The sequence below is a fragment of the Glycine soja genome, chromosome 15 (assembly GCF_004193775.1).
Source record: "Glycine soja cultivar W05 chromosome 15, ASM419377v2, whole genome shotgun sequence".
Classification (NCBI taxonomy): Eukaryota; Viridiplantae; Streptophyta; class Magnoliopsida; order Fabales; family Fabaceae; genus Glycine; species Glycine soja.
In genome coordinates, this window is record NC_041016.1 from 13,736,116 (window position 1) to 13,750,539 (window position 14,424).

The 14,424-nt window shown below is 34.4% G+C and overlaps 2 protein-coding genes across 2 annotated transcripts; one reads left to right on the forward strand and one right to left on the reverse strand.

Annotated features, from left to right (window-relative positions):
* Window positions 1-627: 627 nt before the first annotated feature.
* LOC114387292 (UPF0481 protein At3g47200-like) lies at window positions 628-2,539 on the reverse strand. The gene has a single exon (XM_028347448.1). It carries the CDS (start codon window positions 2,437-2,439, stop codon window positions 937-939), a length of 1,503 nt encoding a protein of 500 aa, XP_028203249.1. The 5' UTR covers window positions 2,440-2,539; the 3' UTR covers window positions 628-936.
* A 3,770-nt stretch (window positions 2,540-6,309) lies between these two features.
* On the forward strand, window positions 6,310-12,680 carry LOC114388259 (disease resistance-like protein DSC1). Its single transcript, XM_028348664.1, has 6 exons — window positions 6,310-6,540; window positions 6,663-7,313; window positions 8,277-9,378; window positions 9,484-9,795; window positions 9,881-11,416; window positions 12,253-12,680. Exons 2-5 carry the CDS (start codon window positions 6,847-6,849, stop codon window positions 11,318-11,320), a joined length of 3,321 nt encoding a protein of 1,106 aa, XP_028204465.1. The 5' UTR covers window positions 6,310-6,540; window positions 6,663-6,846; the 3' UTR covers window positions 11,321-11,416; window positions 12,253-12,680.
* Window positions 12,681-14,424: the final 1,744 nt, after the last annotated feature.

Here is a 14,424-nt window from a genome sequence, read left to right on the forward strand (position 1 = left end):
CTTGTGTATTGTGATTTTAGCATGAAGCACCCTTTTCTTATTCTTATCTAAAGGCTGTTCCAATTCATATCTTCGAGATTTATTTATGTACTCTACAAAGACCACTGTAATTATTTGTGTATCATTTTCTGTGTGTGACTGTTCACTATGAGAATTTCATTTCTTTTAAAGGATGTCAAAATTTTATTCCCTACTTTTATAGGAGTATTTTAACGAATTCTAATCTATTAATATATACCAGTTTAGAGTAAACCGGGCATGTAGTTGCTGTTAGCACATTGTATCAAAATAATTCTAAAGCTGGGTTCTTTGGGAAAATGATCACATCTACGCATGACACGGGGTATTATTTCGAAGCTTGTGTTTTAAAAAATGCAAACTTCTGACATGTTGATAGGTCTACTAACAAGAATTGCATGGATATGCTTTGCAAGTGGGTGTTATTTATATGAATATTTATATTTTAACATTGTTTATAAAATTTAAATTAACAATATTTTATTTGTCTGCTTCCTGATCTAGTTGCACAAAAATAAAACAAAATAAATCACCATATTAAATAGTACTATAACTATTAGGAAAATGATACTTATTAGTTATTTAGCAAGGTATTTATAAAGAGAAAAATACAAAAATGTGACCAACAATGCAATAAAAAAAATTAGAGAAATAAAGAAGGGAACAAGATGTGTAGAAACCCTAGTCTGAAAAAACAGATGAAATTATCAAGCTTCTTTCCCTATGTTATTTTCTTTTGTATCTCATCGGTGAAGTACATTTTCAACCCAAAAGAACCACTGGATGAACTTCCATCCATTACTGATACCAAAAATATTAATTCAAGCAACTAGCAAACTATCTTATTCAGCAACACGACAAACTTCCTCGTACAAATCTCGAATTTCACTGCAGAGTTCTCTGCAATTAGAATTTTGTTTACCTTTCTGATATTGTTGTAGCATCTTCGCTTGTACTATTTTCACTTTCACTGTTAGTTGTAGGAGTACCGCGAACTGGGATACAAAACGCATCAACAAAGAGAGATCCAAAGTTTTTATTTTCCAAGGCCTTCAACGCATCTGCAAATCCACACACAGTCTGAATGAAAGTGAAGTAAAGTGCCAACAACGCGCCAATAGTCGAAACCCCCACCACCCAGCTAGTTAAATAATGATGCACCAAAGAAGCTCTTTTTCTCGCATAGAAGGAACCAAAGTACGAATTCGCTTTATTCACCACTTTGTACAAGTAGGACTCATTTTTGTCGCGAACGATTTCTTTGGTAATGTTGTTGATCAATTCAGACACGGTGTTGTCGTTGCCGAGAGAATGGTTAAGCACCCCTTTGTAGTGAAGAAGAGAGACGTCATCAGAAGAGTTAATTAGTCCATTGAAGAAGAACAAGTAGGTTGTTACATCCGGGTTGCAATCCTTGTGACAATTCTCGAACGCGACTATGTTACGAAACACGGTTCCTCTGTGATCATTGATGTACAAAGGAGGAATAGTGAGTTCCCTCATTAGAAAACCGTACTTTTTCCCAAAGCTTATGTCAAGCAATTGTTTACTCTCATCTGCTTTGATCTTCACACCAGCCTCCATAAGTTCTGTTACAGAGCGAATCATGTGATGTTGAGGTTTTCTCAGGTTTTCTCCTAGTTTCGGCCTAATGCTTGACCTAAGAAGATCGAGAAAGTGAAGCCCTCTTAGCTCCTCAACTTTCTCACATTCTGGAAAGTTGTTTGAATCTACTTGTAACAAAGGGTAAAAGAACCGAAGAGCGAGCTCTTTGAGACTCGAGGGAGGATCATCAGTACTAGTCAGCTCGAACAGCTTGCTCAATAAAAACATAGGAAGCTGGTTTTCAAGCATGATCATCTCACGCCGAATAATGGGAAGCATCCATGTGCTGCTGAGATGAGGGATGTGTCCGAATTTGAACGCGGATAGATCCCTCAAGAGCTGAACGACGAAAGAGGAATCGACTAACATCATTTGTAGAAACTCATCGCTGCTCAATTTGATGTCCTCCATGTAACATCCTCGTACCTCGGATTCTTGCTCCTCAAGGAACTTAAAAGCCTCATCTAGTTTGGCTCCATTTTCATCGTTGGTCGGATCAAAGAGGCGGCGATAAAACCTTTTCTTGAGATCTACCATGTTTTCTAAATGCGGTGCTCCGTGGTGACAAGGACCGATCGAGATGTTGTTGGGTCTGTAGGCTTTCGGTTCGACCTGGCGCATGTTTGATGGAACCCTGTATATGCAAACAGGGTGAGGGTGGTGGAGATGACTTTCTTCTCGTTTTGCACTGTTTCCACTTTGTAACTCTTTCTTCATAAGATGTCTCCAATTTGAGCTCATTCTGTTGGCAGTGTCATGAAATTTTCTTGTGATGAACCTTTGATAAGCAAATTTGATGAGTTTTGGCCACGCCATTGTGTTGATGGATAAGAGAATGACCTTGTTTTGTTGTCCTGAACTGAAGACTTGATCCTTTTTCACTTGCAACAGGTCAACTTTTTGTATTCAAGTCCACTTTTTAAATTAAATAAATAAGATTCTTGAGAACTGAGAAACAATTTAGCTTCAATAAATTATTGAGAGGATGGAAAACTCAATTAAAAAGAAAAGAGACAAGGCCATAGCATAAAGAATAAAAGAAAAGAGAAAATCAAGTGGAAACGTGTGGAAAGAAAATAAAGAAGGTCCTTGGCCCGTGAAACAAGCAACTAGAGAAAAAAGAGAGACAGATTGGAGAGAACATACAAAAAGTGACGGTAAGAAAGAAGGAGTTTTGAAAGATAATAAGCTTGTGAAGAGTAAGGGCGTGTTTGTTTAATGTTTTTAAAAACAGTTTTCTGTTTTCTAAAATTTAAAAAAAATAAACAAACTTGTTATGTTAGGTAAGCTTTTTTATAAAATCTGTTTCTACTGTTTTATAATTGTTTTTTTAAAAAAAAATTGAAAATAGGTTATAATTGTATTCATTCTCAATTTCTGTTTTCTGTGCTGAAAACGAAAATTGGATAAAATGTTGTAAATAAGCTAAACGTACCAAATACTACGTTTTGTTCCACTAATAGGTTCCCAATCGATGCTTCTAGCTTTTTTGTATAACCATTTGGGAGAGCTAAAATACGTTAGGAGGAGGGTGTTCTTTTGTTACTTTTGGATTAAAAGTAATTTTAGGAGTATTGAAATGGTGATCCAAATATAGGTTGTCATTAGAGAAGTCGGTGCTCCGTTTTTAGAGGAATCACTATCATACACTTGCACCCAGTGTTGTTAATTTATAACTACAATTTCTTATTTTTAAATAATACTACTGATGAATATTTAACATGTTTTCAATTTTTTATAAGTTTTAATTTATGTAAATATGTTTTAATCAAATGAAAACTGCAAATTATTATTATTATTATTTTTCTCCGCCTACTTTTTCAATCTATTTTTGGTTTTAAACTATTATATCATGTGTTATATATTATTGTAATAACATTATATATATATATATATATATATATATATATATATATATATATATATATATAACATTACTATTATAATTATCATAATAATATAATTGTCTAAATTATAATTAAATATTTTAAATATTTATATATTTTTAAGGCTTAAATATATTTTTATCCTTAATAAATATTTGATTTTTGTATTTTCTTCCTAATAAATTTTGGTTTTGTGTTAAATCCCTAATAAAACGACAATTTTATTTTTGATTTTTGACACTTTTCTTTAATCGTGATAAATTAGTGAACTTTGTATTGGTTCTTTGATAAATTTTTTTCATTTTAATTAATCGGGACTAAAACAAAATTCATAGGAACTAAAATAAAATTCGTTAATTTATGAGAAAAAAATATCAAGAACAAAAAATAAAATTATTATTTTATAAGAAACTCAACACAAAACAAAAATTTATTAAAGATCAAATATAAAAATTAAATATTTATTAAGAATAAAAACATACTTAAATGTATTTTTAATTATAACTATGTAAGCAATCTGTACTTTGTAAAGTGAAAGAGAAGAGAGAAAATAAAAGCAAAAAGGTCAAAATGAAGGGACAACATGTAGGGTCATTGTATTTTCTTAATTGGTTGTTTAAATGATTTAATTGAATTGTAAAAGTAATTAAATTTATATTTGAGTGTCTATATATAATTAATTAATGATTGATGTGATGGTGTTTTACTATTATTCGTATGTGTTTAGTAAGTTTTTGGTGAGTTTAGATCCCAAAAGAAATAGTTTTGTGATGGTTAGTGAAAAAAATGAGTTTAACAAATACTTAGGTGTGGGAAGGAAAAACTTTTTTTACTCATATCTGCATAAAACTCTCTTTTTGTGCTGAAACACTCTCCTCCTCACAATTGTCTTTTTTCCAAAAAAAAAAAAACAAATCACCATTGGATAACCTTGAACTTTAGAATTGTGCAAAACGGGAATGACTATTGGCCAATTATACGATAATTATTTAAATTTGTAATTCTACTTGCACACTTTAAAATCTTGACATTTATTTCATTAAACAAAATAATGTCTTTGTTACTTGAGGTAAATTAATGATTGTCATATTGAATTAGTATATAATAACTTCACTGCACTTTATGGGGCCTAAGACAATCGCCAACTTCACCTTCCGACTTTGGTGGAAGGGATGGTTTTATAGAACTTTTAGTCGAGTAGAGGTACAATACAGGATTAAATTTCTTATTGACACGGATAAATAAACTGATGTGATAATATATGATTTCGCATCTAAGATTTATTTATTATAAATAGATTAATGTGCATAATAGTAACATGAAATATTATTATAATGATCACACCCATGGGCGAAAGTGCACAATGATAGCAATTGATAAATTGAACAAAAACACAGATCGAAACTTGACCTAGTTTAGCTCACGAATGTATCCATTATTAAAATCAAAAGAACATACAATAATTAACAATCAGGTCCTAAATCATATAAAATTAAATCTGACATCAAATGTAAGATAAATTATTTATCAAGAATGACATAATTTATATGAATTTAAAATACCAATAAACTGATAAAATATATTTGTTAAAGACAATTGGATGTATAACAGTCATGCATAAAAGAGATCTAGTCTCTATTTATTAAACTTAGGCATCTTTCATCTAGTTATTAAACTCATTATTTTTCACACGAATCAGAATTAGATATCAAATCTCTTAAATAATTAATCACATTATTAGTTGACTTACGTATCATCAAATATATCATGATATTAGTTCATTTTTTGACGGAACAAAATATTATAATTAATTACCGCCCTCATAAATTCATAGGAAATAAGCCTCACGAAAAGGGTACTACACTACAAGAGTCATCATATTCCATAAGCAGTATGGATGGCTACAATTTGGTCTCTTTGGCTCCCTAGGAATGAAGTAATCTTCAAAGGGACAACCGTGACGGATGATGTGGTTTTAGATCCTGGTCCTGGATTCATGCCAAGGCTACTCATTCACATTATTAGTTTTTTGAATGACATCGAATCTGATGTCGTGCCTTCAAGCCTCATCGTGATTGGTTTCCAGTTGGGAAATAATTTGCTGGGCTATGGTCCTTGGGTGAGGGGTTTTGTACTGAAAGGCTATTTGCGTCATGTGTGATTTTAGCTTTCCTGCAGCAATACTTTGGTTGTAATACTTTCTATAAGGAGTTCGATTTGTAACAGTATCGACCTCTTTTATTGGTGTATTTTAGCTGTTTTCATCTCACTACTTGTGATTTGATTATCAACTGTTTTATATTAATATATTATCTTTGCCTTCCAAAAAAAAAATCCACAAGAACAAATCTCTTTACAAAACAAATATAGGAAATTAAAAAACTTGCTAAGGTTCTTTAAAAGATTCACAAAAAAATACAAGAGAAATCATAGTCAAAAACAAATCCAAAAAAATAACTCGCAAATATTAATTTAATAAAAAGATGTATGTCCAGCCTGTGTCTGGGCTGCATTACCACTGTGTCAATTTTTTTTTCTTTTAAAAAGTGGACATTGCAAATGTGTTGGACACCTCGACACATCCTTCAGCTGTTGTGTCCGTGCTTTATAGGTCCTTACACCTAAGTCATGCCGCGTTGGCATGTGTGTACAAGTTGGAGCAGTTTCAGCGAAATTGGTTTTTCATCGTCATTGTAAATTTGTGGTACTTTCAACGAAATTGCTTCTTAAACCTCACGGTAGTCAAGATAATGCTCCAATAGAAATGAGCAAGAATTGACTTAGAATTTAGCAACCAAAGTATCACTTAGCAATATAATTTTGGAGGCCAATCACCGCTTTGTTGTCATCTCTCCTTCCTTTATTTGTCTTTTTCTAAAGAAAACGAAGAAAAGCTATATAATATTGGATGCCAATCACGGCTTTATTGTCATCTCCGTAGTTTATTTGTATTTTGCCAAAGAAAAGGAAGAAAAGAAAGAAAAGAGGAACTGAGAGGCTTAATTTGCAAGCTTGCTAATCTGGGATTCAGGTATTTGTCATATGACATCCTCCCTCCTTCCTCAATTTGAACTTGTAGATATCCAGTTTCTGTTTTTTAAACTAGATGATTTTCCCACTTCATTTCTAACTTTCTTTTTCTTTCGACTTCAGGTGTGTAGAGACAAAGAAAGATCCAGTCTGCACTTGTTCCAACCTAACACCATACTTTGTCTCTGACATATTTTAGAAATCAAATATATTGTATTTCATTGTCTATTATTGTTTATTTCTTTGTGCGTTGTTTTCCTTGTCACTTGATTAATTCGATAACTAAAGGGGTTTAGAGGGAAAACCAATGTCAGACAACAACTCTCCTGAAACAAAGTATGATGTTTTTGTTAGCTTCAGGGGCAAGGACATCCGTGACGGGTTTCTTAGCCATTTGACTGACACTTTTCTAAGGAAGAAAATAAATGTCTTTGTAGATGAGACAAATCTTAAAAAGGGAGATGAAATATGGCCATCACTTGCCGTAGCAATTGAAGTATCATCCATTTCATTGATCATATTCTCACAAGACTATGCTTCTTCGCGTTGGTGTTTAGAAGAACTTGTGAAAATACTCGAATGCAGAGAGAAATATGGACGAATTGTAATACCTATTTTCTACCACGTACAACCCAAAAATGTACGACATCAGTTGGGGAGTTACGAAAATATATTTGCTCAGCGTGGAAGAAAATACAAGACCAAGGTGCAAATCTGGAAAGATGCGTTGAACATATCCGCTGATTTATCTGGAGTTGAATCATCAAGATTTCAGTAAGCTCTTTTTTCTCCATTGATATTCAGTATTTTCTAGCTGTTATATCTGGTTTATATGCATATTATCGTAACGTAGTTGGTTAAATTACAAAGTAAAATAATATTTGGTTTTAAATTGTTTTCAGCAGAATATATTTATTAATTAATACTTCTGCATGTATAATTTTAGTCAATTCCGGTGTCCTGAAATTCTGACGGGACCAAGCATGATTTGTTGGTCCATTGAATTTAGTGGTTAAATTAAAACCAAGTAGTGCATTTAAATATGTTTCAATTTCTAAATGACAATTGTTTTTAAAAGATTTCTTGATACATCTTGCAAAACCCCTGGCCTTAATTTATTTTTTAGTACTTGATCTTTTAAGGAATCCCCACCAAGAAGAAAGGAAAAAATGTAGGAAATTTTTCATCATGCATGCTGAACCCCCTTCCCCCAACAAACTTCCAAATTAATTTAGTTAATAACATTGATTTTAACACAAACTTTCTCCCTCTCTTTGTGTGTGTCATATAGAAATGATGCTGGTTAAATTACAAAGTAAAGTAATATTTGGTTTTAAATTGTTTTCAGCAGAATATATTTATTAATTAATACTTCTGCATGTATAATTTTAGTCAATTCCGGTGTCCTGAAATTCTGACGGGACCAAGCATGATTTGTTGGTCCATTGAATTTAGTGGTTAAATTAAAACCAAGTAATGCATTTAAATATGTTTCAATTTCTAAATGACAATTGTTTTTAAAAGATTTCTTGACACATCTTGCAAAACCCCTGGCCTTAATTTATTATTTAGTACTTGATCTTTTAAGGAATCCCCACCAAGAAGAAAGGAAAAAATGTAGGAAATTTTTCATCATGCATGTTGAACCCCCTTCCCCCAACAAACTTCCAAATTAATTGAGTTAATAACATTGATTTTAACACAAACTTTCTCCCTCTCTTTGTGTGTGTCATATAGAAATGATGCTGAGCTGATTCAAGAAATTGTCAATGTTGTGCTAAACAAGTTGGCGAAACCATCAGTTAATTCAAAAGGAATTGTGGGAATTGATGAAGAAATTGCAAATGTAGAATTATTGATAAGCAAAGAGCCAAAAAAAACCCGTCTTATTGGAATTTGGGGTATGGGCGGTATCGGGAAGTCAACCCTCGCAGAAAAAGTACTTAATAAATTACGGTCTGGATTCGAAGGCTGTTATTTTTTAGCCAATGAAAGAGAACAATCAAACAGGCATGGATTGATTTCTTTGAAGGAAAAAATATTTTCTGAACTATTAGGATATGATGTAAAAATTGACACTCTGTATTCGTTGCCTGAAGATATTGTCAGAAGAATTAGTTGTATGAAGGTTCTTCTTATTCTTGATGATGTAAATGATTTAGATCACCTTGAAAAATTACTAGGAACTCTTGACAATTTTGGCTCAGGGAGTAGAATAATTGTCACAACTAGAGATGAGCAGGTACTTAAAGCCAACAAAGTTGATGAGATTTACCGGCTTAGAGAATTCAATCATGATAAAGCACTGGAATTTTTCAACTTGAATACCTTTAACCAAAGTGATGATCAAAGGGAGTATAGTACACTATCAGAAAAGGTTGTTGATTATGCCCGAGGCATTCCATTAGTTCTTAAAGTTCTAGCTCATCTTCTGCGAGGGAGAAAAAAGGAAATATGGGAAAGTGAGCTAGACAAGCTTAGAAGGATGCCTCCTACCACTGTTTATGATGCAATGAAGCTGAGTTATGATGATCTAGATCGTAAAGAGCAACAACTTTTTCTAGATCTAGCATGTTTCTTTCTTAGATCACATATAATAGTAAACGTGAGCAATGTAAAATCTTTATTGAAAGATGGTGAAAGTGATAATTCAGTGGTTGTTGGGTTGGAAAGGTTGAAAGATAAAGCTCTTATAACTATCTCCGAGGATAATTGTATATCTATGCATGATTGTTTACAAGAAATGGCCTGGGAGATTGTTCGTCGCGAAGACCCTGAAAGTCGTAGTTGGTTGTGGGATCCAAATGATGACATTTATGAAGCATTGGAAAATGACAAGGTTAAATACCAGCTACATATAACAATTTTTGAATCACGTTAGAATTTGTTTTTTGCAAGAAATTTGGCTTTTGATGATTAATATTTTGCTTCTACATTGATGCAGTGTACTGAGGCCATTAGAAGCATACGAATTCACTTGCCAACATTTAAGAAGCATAAGTTATGCCGTCACATATTTGCAAAGATGAGAAGACTACAGTTTTTGGAAACTTCTGGGGAATATAGATATAATTTCGATTGCTTCGATCAACATGATATTCTTGCTGAAGGACTTCAATTTTTGGCAACTGAACTAAAATTTCTTTGTTGGTACTATTACCCTCTAAAATTGTTGCCAGAGAATTTTTCTCCCGAGAAACTTGTTATATTGAATATGCCAGGGGGCAGAATTGAAAAACTTTGGCATGGAGTTAAGGTAAATATATGTGTCTGGCTGTTATAATTTTCTATTAACTAATTTAGCTTGTGTGATGCCTTCATTTTGTTTCATTTTATAACAGAATTTGGTGAATTTAAAACAACTTGACCTCGGTTGGTCCCAGATGTTAAAGGAGCTGCCAGATTTATCAAAAGCCAGAAATCTTGAAGTACTGCTTCTGGGGGGTTGTTCTATGTTGAGTAGTGTGCATCCGTCTATTTTCTCTCTGCCCAAACTTGAGAAATTAGACCTTTGGAATTGCCGGTCCCTCACCAGACTTGCAAGTGATTGTCACTTATGCAGCCTCTGTTATCTCAACCTTGATTATTGCAAGAATCTTACAGAATTCTCTCTGATTTCAGAGAATATGAAAGAATTGGGATTACGATTTACAAAGGTCAAAGCACTTCCCTCAACCTTTGGATGTCAAAGCAAGCTTAAATCGCTACATCTAAAAGGAAGTGCCATTGAGAGATTACCTGCATCTATCAACAATCTTACACAACTGCTACATCTAGAGGTAAGTCGTTGCAGGAAGCTTCAAACAATAGCAGAGCTTCCCATGTTCCTTGAAACTCTAGATGTCTATTTTTGCACTTCACTTCGGACTCTACAAGAGCTTCCCCCTTTCCTTAAAACTCTAAATGTCAAAGATTGCAAATCACTTCAGACTCTAGCAGAGCTACCCCTTTCCCTTAAAACTCTAAATGTCAAAGAATGCAAATCACTTCAGACACTACCCAAGCTTCCCCCGCTCCTTGAAACTCTATATGTCCGAAAATGCACATCACTTCAGACTCTGCCAGAGCTTCCCTGTTTCGTTAAAACTTTATATGCCATATACTGCACATCATTGAAGACTGTATTGTTCCCTTCAACTGCTGTTGAACAATTAAAGGAAAACAGGACACGGGTTCTGTTCTTGAATTGCTTGAAGTTGGATGAACATTCTCTAGAGGCTATTGGGTTGACTGCGCAAATCAATGTGATGAAATTTGCAAACCAGCACCTATCTACACCAAATCACGATCATGTTGAAAATTACAATGATTACGATTATGGTGATAATCATCATTCTTATCAAGCTGTATACCTATATCCAGGAAGCAGTGTTCCAGAGTGGATGGAGTACAAGACAACCAAGGATTATATAAATATTGATCTCTCTTCTGCACCATATTCCCCCCTGCTCAGCTTCATTTTCTGCTTCGTCCTTGATAAGTACCGGGACACAGCACTGATTGAAAGATTTTATGTTAACATCACTGTAAATGATGGTGAGGGTGAACGTAAAAAGGACAGTGTCAGAATGCACATAGGTTATTTGGATTCAACAATTGAATCAAATCATGTGTGTGTGATGTATGACCAAAGATGTTCTCACTTCCTAAATAGCAGAGCCAAAAATCAAACAAGGCTTAGAATTGAGGTTTCAATGGGGGTACGAATCTTCTATTATGAAACTTATAAACCACTGCAGCGGGTGTTGAAAGGATTTGGGGTCAGTCTAATCAGCAGCTGAGCATATAACGGATTCATTCAACAAATTGAATTGTGAGACTCAATGTCTAAGTCTCATTAAACAAATGGAATTGGGCCGTGCTTTGTTTCATCCCAGGTATGTCCCTTCCAATCCTCTGTGTCTTGAAGGATTTCCTGTCTCTGAAGCAAGAAAACTATGTTTAGAAGTCTTTAAATAGTTACTCATACCAGCAACTAAACAAAACTTTGAGAATTTCTTACCCTGTCCTCCTATAAATAATTGAAAATGTCTTTTAAGTAAAAAGAATAATACCATTCTTAAGATGGTTTAAATCAAACGAAGGAAAAGCAAGTTGAAACAACAACAACAAGCATATTGAGCTGTTTATACGTTGAGATCAAATCATAAGAAAACAACTGACCCAGAAACTGCATCAGCCATATGTTCTTTTCAGAGTTTGCTGCTGAAGAAGCATATAGTTTTTAGTTCCTGGTTTTGTGTGGGTTTAGCACTGTGGTCTTAGTTTAGCTGTTTAATATGCAATTTGCTGACAATGTCATCGATAGAGGGACCAAGTAACAGCTCGACGAGCAGAAGGGTAATGTAATATCAAGGCTGCAATTTCTCTTTTTGTGGCTTTCTATCTATATTAAGCCCTAGGTAGAGAGTTCTTCCTCACACTCATTTGTAATGGCCGCAGCAGCACATCCTCTTGTCATCGTGCAGGATCTGGCACCACTGGCACAGGAAAATCAACGTGAACCAAAAGCTCTATGAATATTTAAAATTTTATAACTCAATCCCTAAAAACTAACTGTTTAATTTCGTTAAGTATTAGTTATATGGCATTTAATATATAAATAAATATTTACATTAGAGTTTAATAGCTTGAAAGTTAATTAATTATGATTGTTATTTAATTATTTTCAATGCTGCATAACTAATTCATGTAATGTATGCACTTTATCTAGGGAGAAGAAGGTTGTCTGGCCTTTTCATGTATTTTCTCGTAGTTAGTTATGCCAGATTGCCAGACAACCACAAGAATGAAAGAAAACATAGCAAATGCACCAAGGTGAAGCTGATTGAATTGTCAAACATGGTTTGGTTCTCTGACTCCCTCATCATATGGATGAACCTAAATCAAGGGAACGGTACTGCAGGTGCCACTAGATGCATTCATAATTAGAAATGTGGTTTAATGGCACGCAAATCTGAAATCTCACACCTCAATGTATTTCAATTTATGGCTTCTATTGTGGGTATTTTCACGCATTCTTGCAAGCTTCTAGCTATTATGTTGTGGCAGCCATACTGACGTGCATATGCATGTTGTTTTCTATATTTTGCTGATACTGATTCAAAATTCTGGATTTGTTAAGAGATTTAGATAAATTAATATTCCTTAGCAGAGTAAAAAGCAATAGGCTTGGTATGTCTTCCCGTAAAGTAATTCAATGTTTTTTCCTTGAGTTATTTGTTTGAATTTCTTAGAGAGAAAGGTTAAAAAATCTGAATGGTGTATTTCATATTTTCCACCTTGATATAAACTGAATACAAAAGGGAGCATTTATAGTAGCTGCCCTCATCAATACAGCTGGCAAAGGCTGAAAGCAAAAGAATATTCTGCTGTTGTAATAGAATGAAAAGAAAAAACAGAATGAAAAATGAAAAACAAATATTTTTTATAATGTATCCTAATACCCCCCCCCCCCCCCCCCCTCAAACTCAAGGTGGAGGGTTGCTAGAGAAATGCTGCACATTGAGTTTGCTTCTTAGCAACTCAAATCTAGCTGAGGAGAGAGGCTTGGTTAGTATATCAGTCCATTGATCCAAGGCTGGAATATGATAAATGAGAAGCTGTTTGGACATGGCCTTTTCTCTGACAAAGAAGACATCAATCTCCGTATGCTTAGTTTTACTATGAAAAACAGGATTGTGAGCAATAGCTACTGCACTCTAATTGTCATAGAGCAGTATAGGAGTAGAGAAGGAACTTGGAGTTCCTGTAACAGAGCTTGAACCCAAGTTAACTCAGCTGAGGTTTGAGCTATACTGCGATATTCAGCCTCAGTATTGGATCTGGCTGTAACTTGTTGTTTTCTTGACCACCAAGAGATCAAATTAGGACCTAAGAAAATAGCAGAGCCAAAGGTTGACCTTCTGTCATCAACATCAGGAGTCCAATCAGCATCGCACATGGCTGTAATTGATAAAGGTTTCCCAACAGCAGCAGGTTTCATGAGAAGACCATGGGAGAGGGTGCCCTTAAGATACCTTAGGATTCTCTTGACTGCCCCCCAATGAGTGTCTAAGGGATTTTCCATGAATTGGCAAACTTTATTAACAGCAAAGGCAATTTTTGGTCTTGTTAGAGTAGCATACTGCAAAGCACCAACTACAGATCTGTAGAGAGTAGGATCCTGAAATAAATCACCACCAGTTTTAGACAGTTTGCAAGAAGAGGTCATAGGAGAAGAAATAGAATGAGCTTCAGCCATGTGAGTCCTGTGAAGGAGGTCTCTAATGTACTTGCTTTGAGTCATGAGAAGAGACCTATCAAGTAGATACTTGATCTCAATACCCAAGAAATAGTCCAATTGACCTAGCTGTTTAAGAGAGAATGCAAAATGAAGTTGAGTTGTAATCTGTTGGATGAGAGAAGATGAGCTGTCGGTGAAGATAATATCATCCACATATACTAGAAGAAAAATAGTGTGAGCTTGACGCTTATATATGAACAAGGATGGATCACACTTGCTAGCTTGAAACCCAAACTGAATCAAAGTAATTTTTAGTCGGTCAAACCACTGCCTTGGTGCTTGTTTCAGCCTATAAAGGGCCTTGTTAAGCTTGCAAACAAGGGATTTGTCTTCAACTTCAAATCCTGGAGGTTGCACCATGTAAACTGTTTCATCTAAAAGGCCATTGAGGAAAGCATTATTCACATCCAACTAAAATAACTCCCAATTATTAGTAAGGGTAAGAGTAATGATAAGCCTAATAGTGATAGGTTTAACAACAGGAGAAAACGTCTCATGAAAGTCAAAACCATGGACTTGGTGAATGCCCTTGGCCACTAACCGAGCTTTGTACTTGTTGATGGACCCATCCGCATTTTCTTTGATCCGAAAAACCCATTC

What these genes read in the sequence shown, in the direction of transcription:
- LOC114388259 (XM_028348664.1), top strand. Translation starts at nt 6,847, where the DNA reads ATGTCAGACAACAACTCTCCTGAAACAAAGTATGATGTTTTTGTTAGC. An exon ending in GTTGAATCATCAAGATTTCA is followed by an intron (nt 7,314 to 8,276) that starts GTAAGCTCTTTT and finishes TGTGTCATATAG; the next exon opens with AAATGATGCTGAGCTGATTC. An exon ending in AACTTTGGCATGGAGTTAAG is followed by an intron (nt 9,796 to 9,880) that starts GTAAATATATGT and finishes ATTTTATAACAG; the next exon opens with AATTTGGTGAATTTAAAACA.
- LOC114387292 (XM_028347448.1), bottom strand. Translation starts at nt 2,439, where the DNA reads ATGGCGTGGCCAAAACTCATCAAATTTGCTTATCAAAGGTTCATCACA.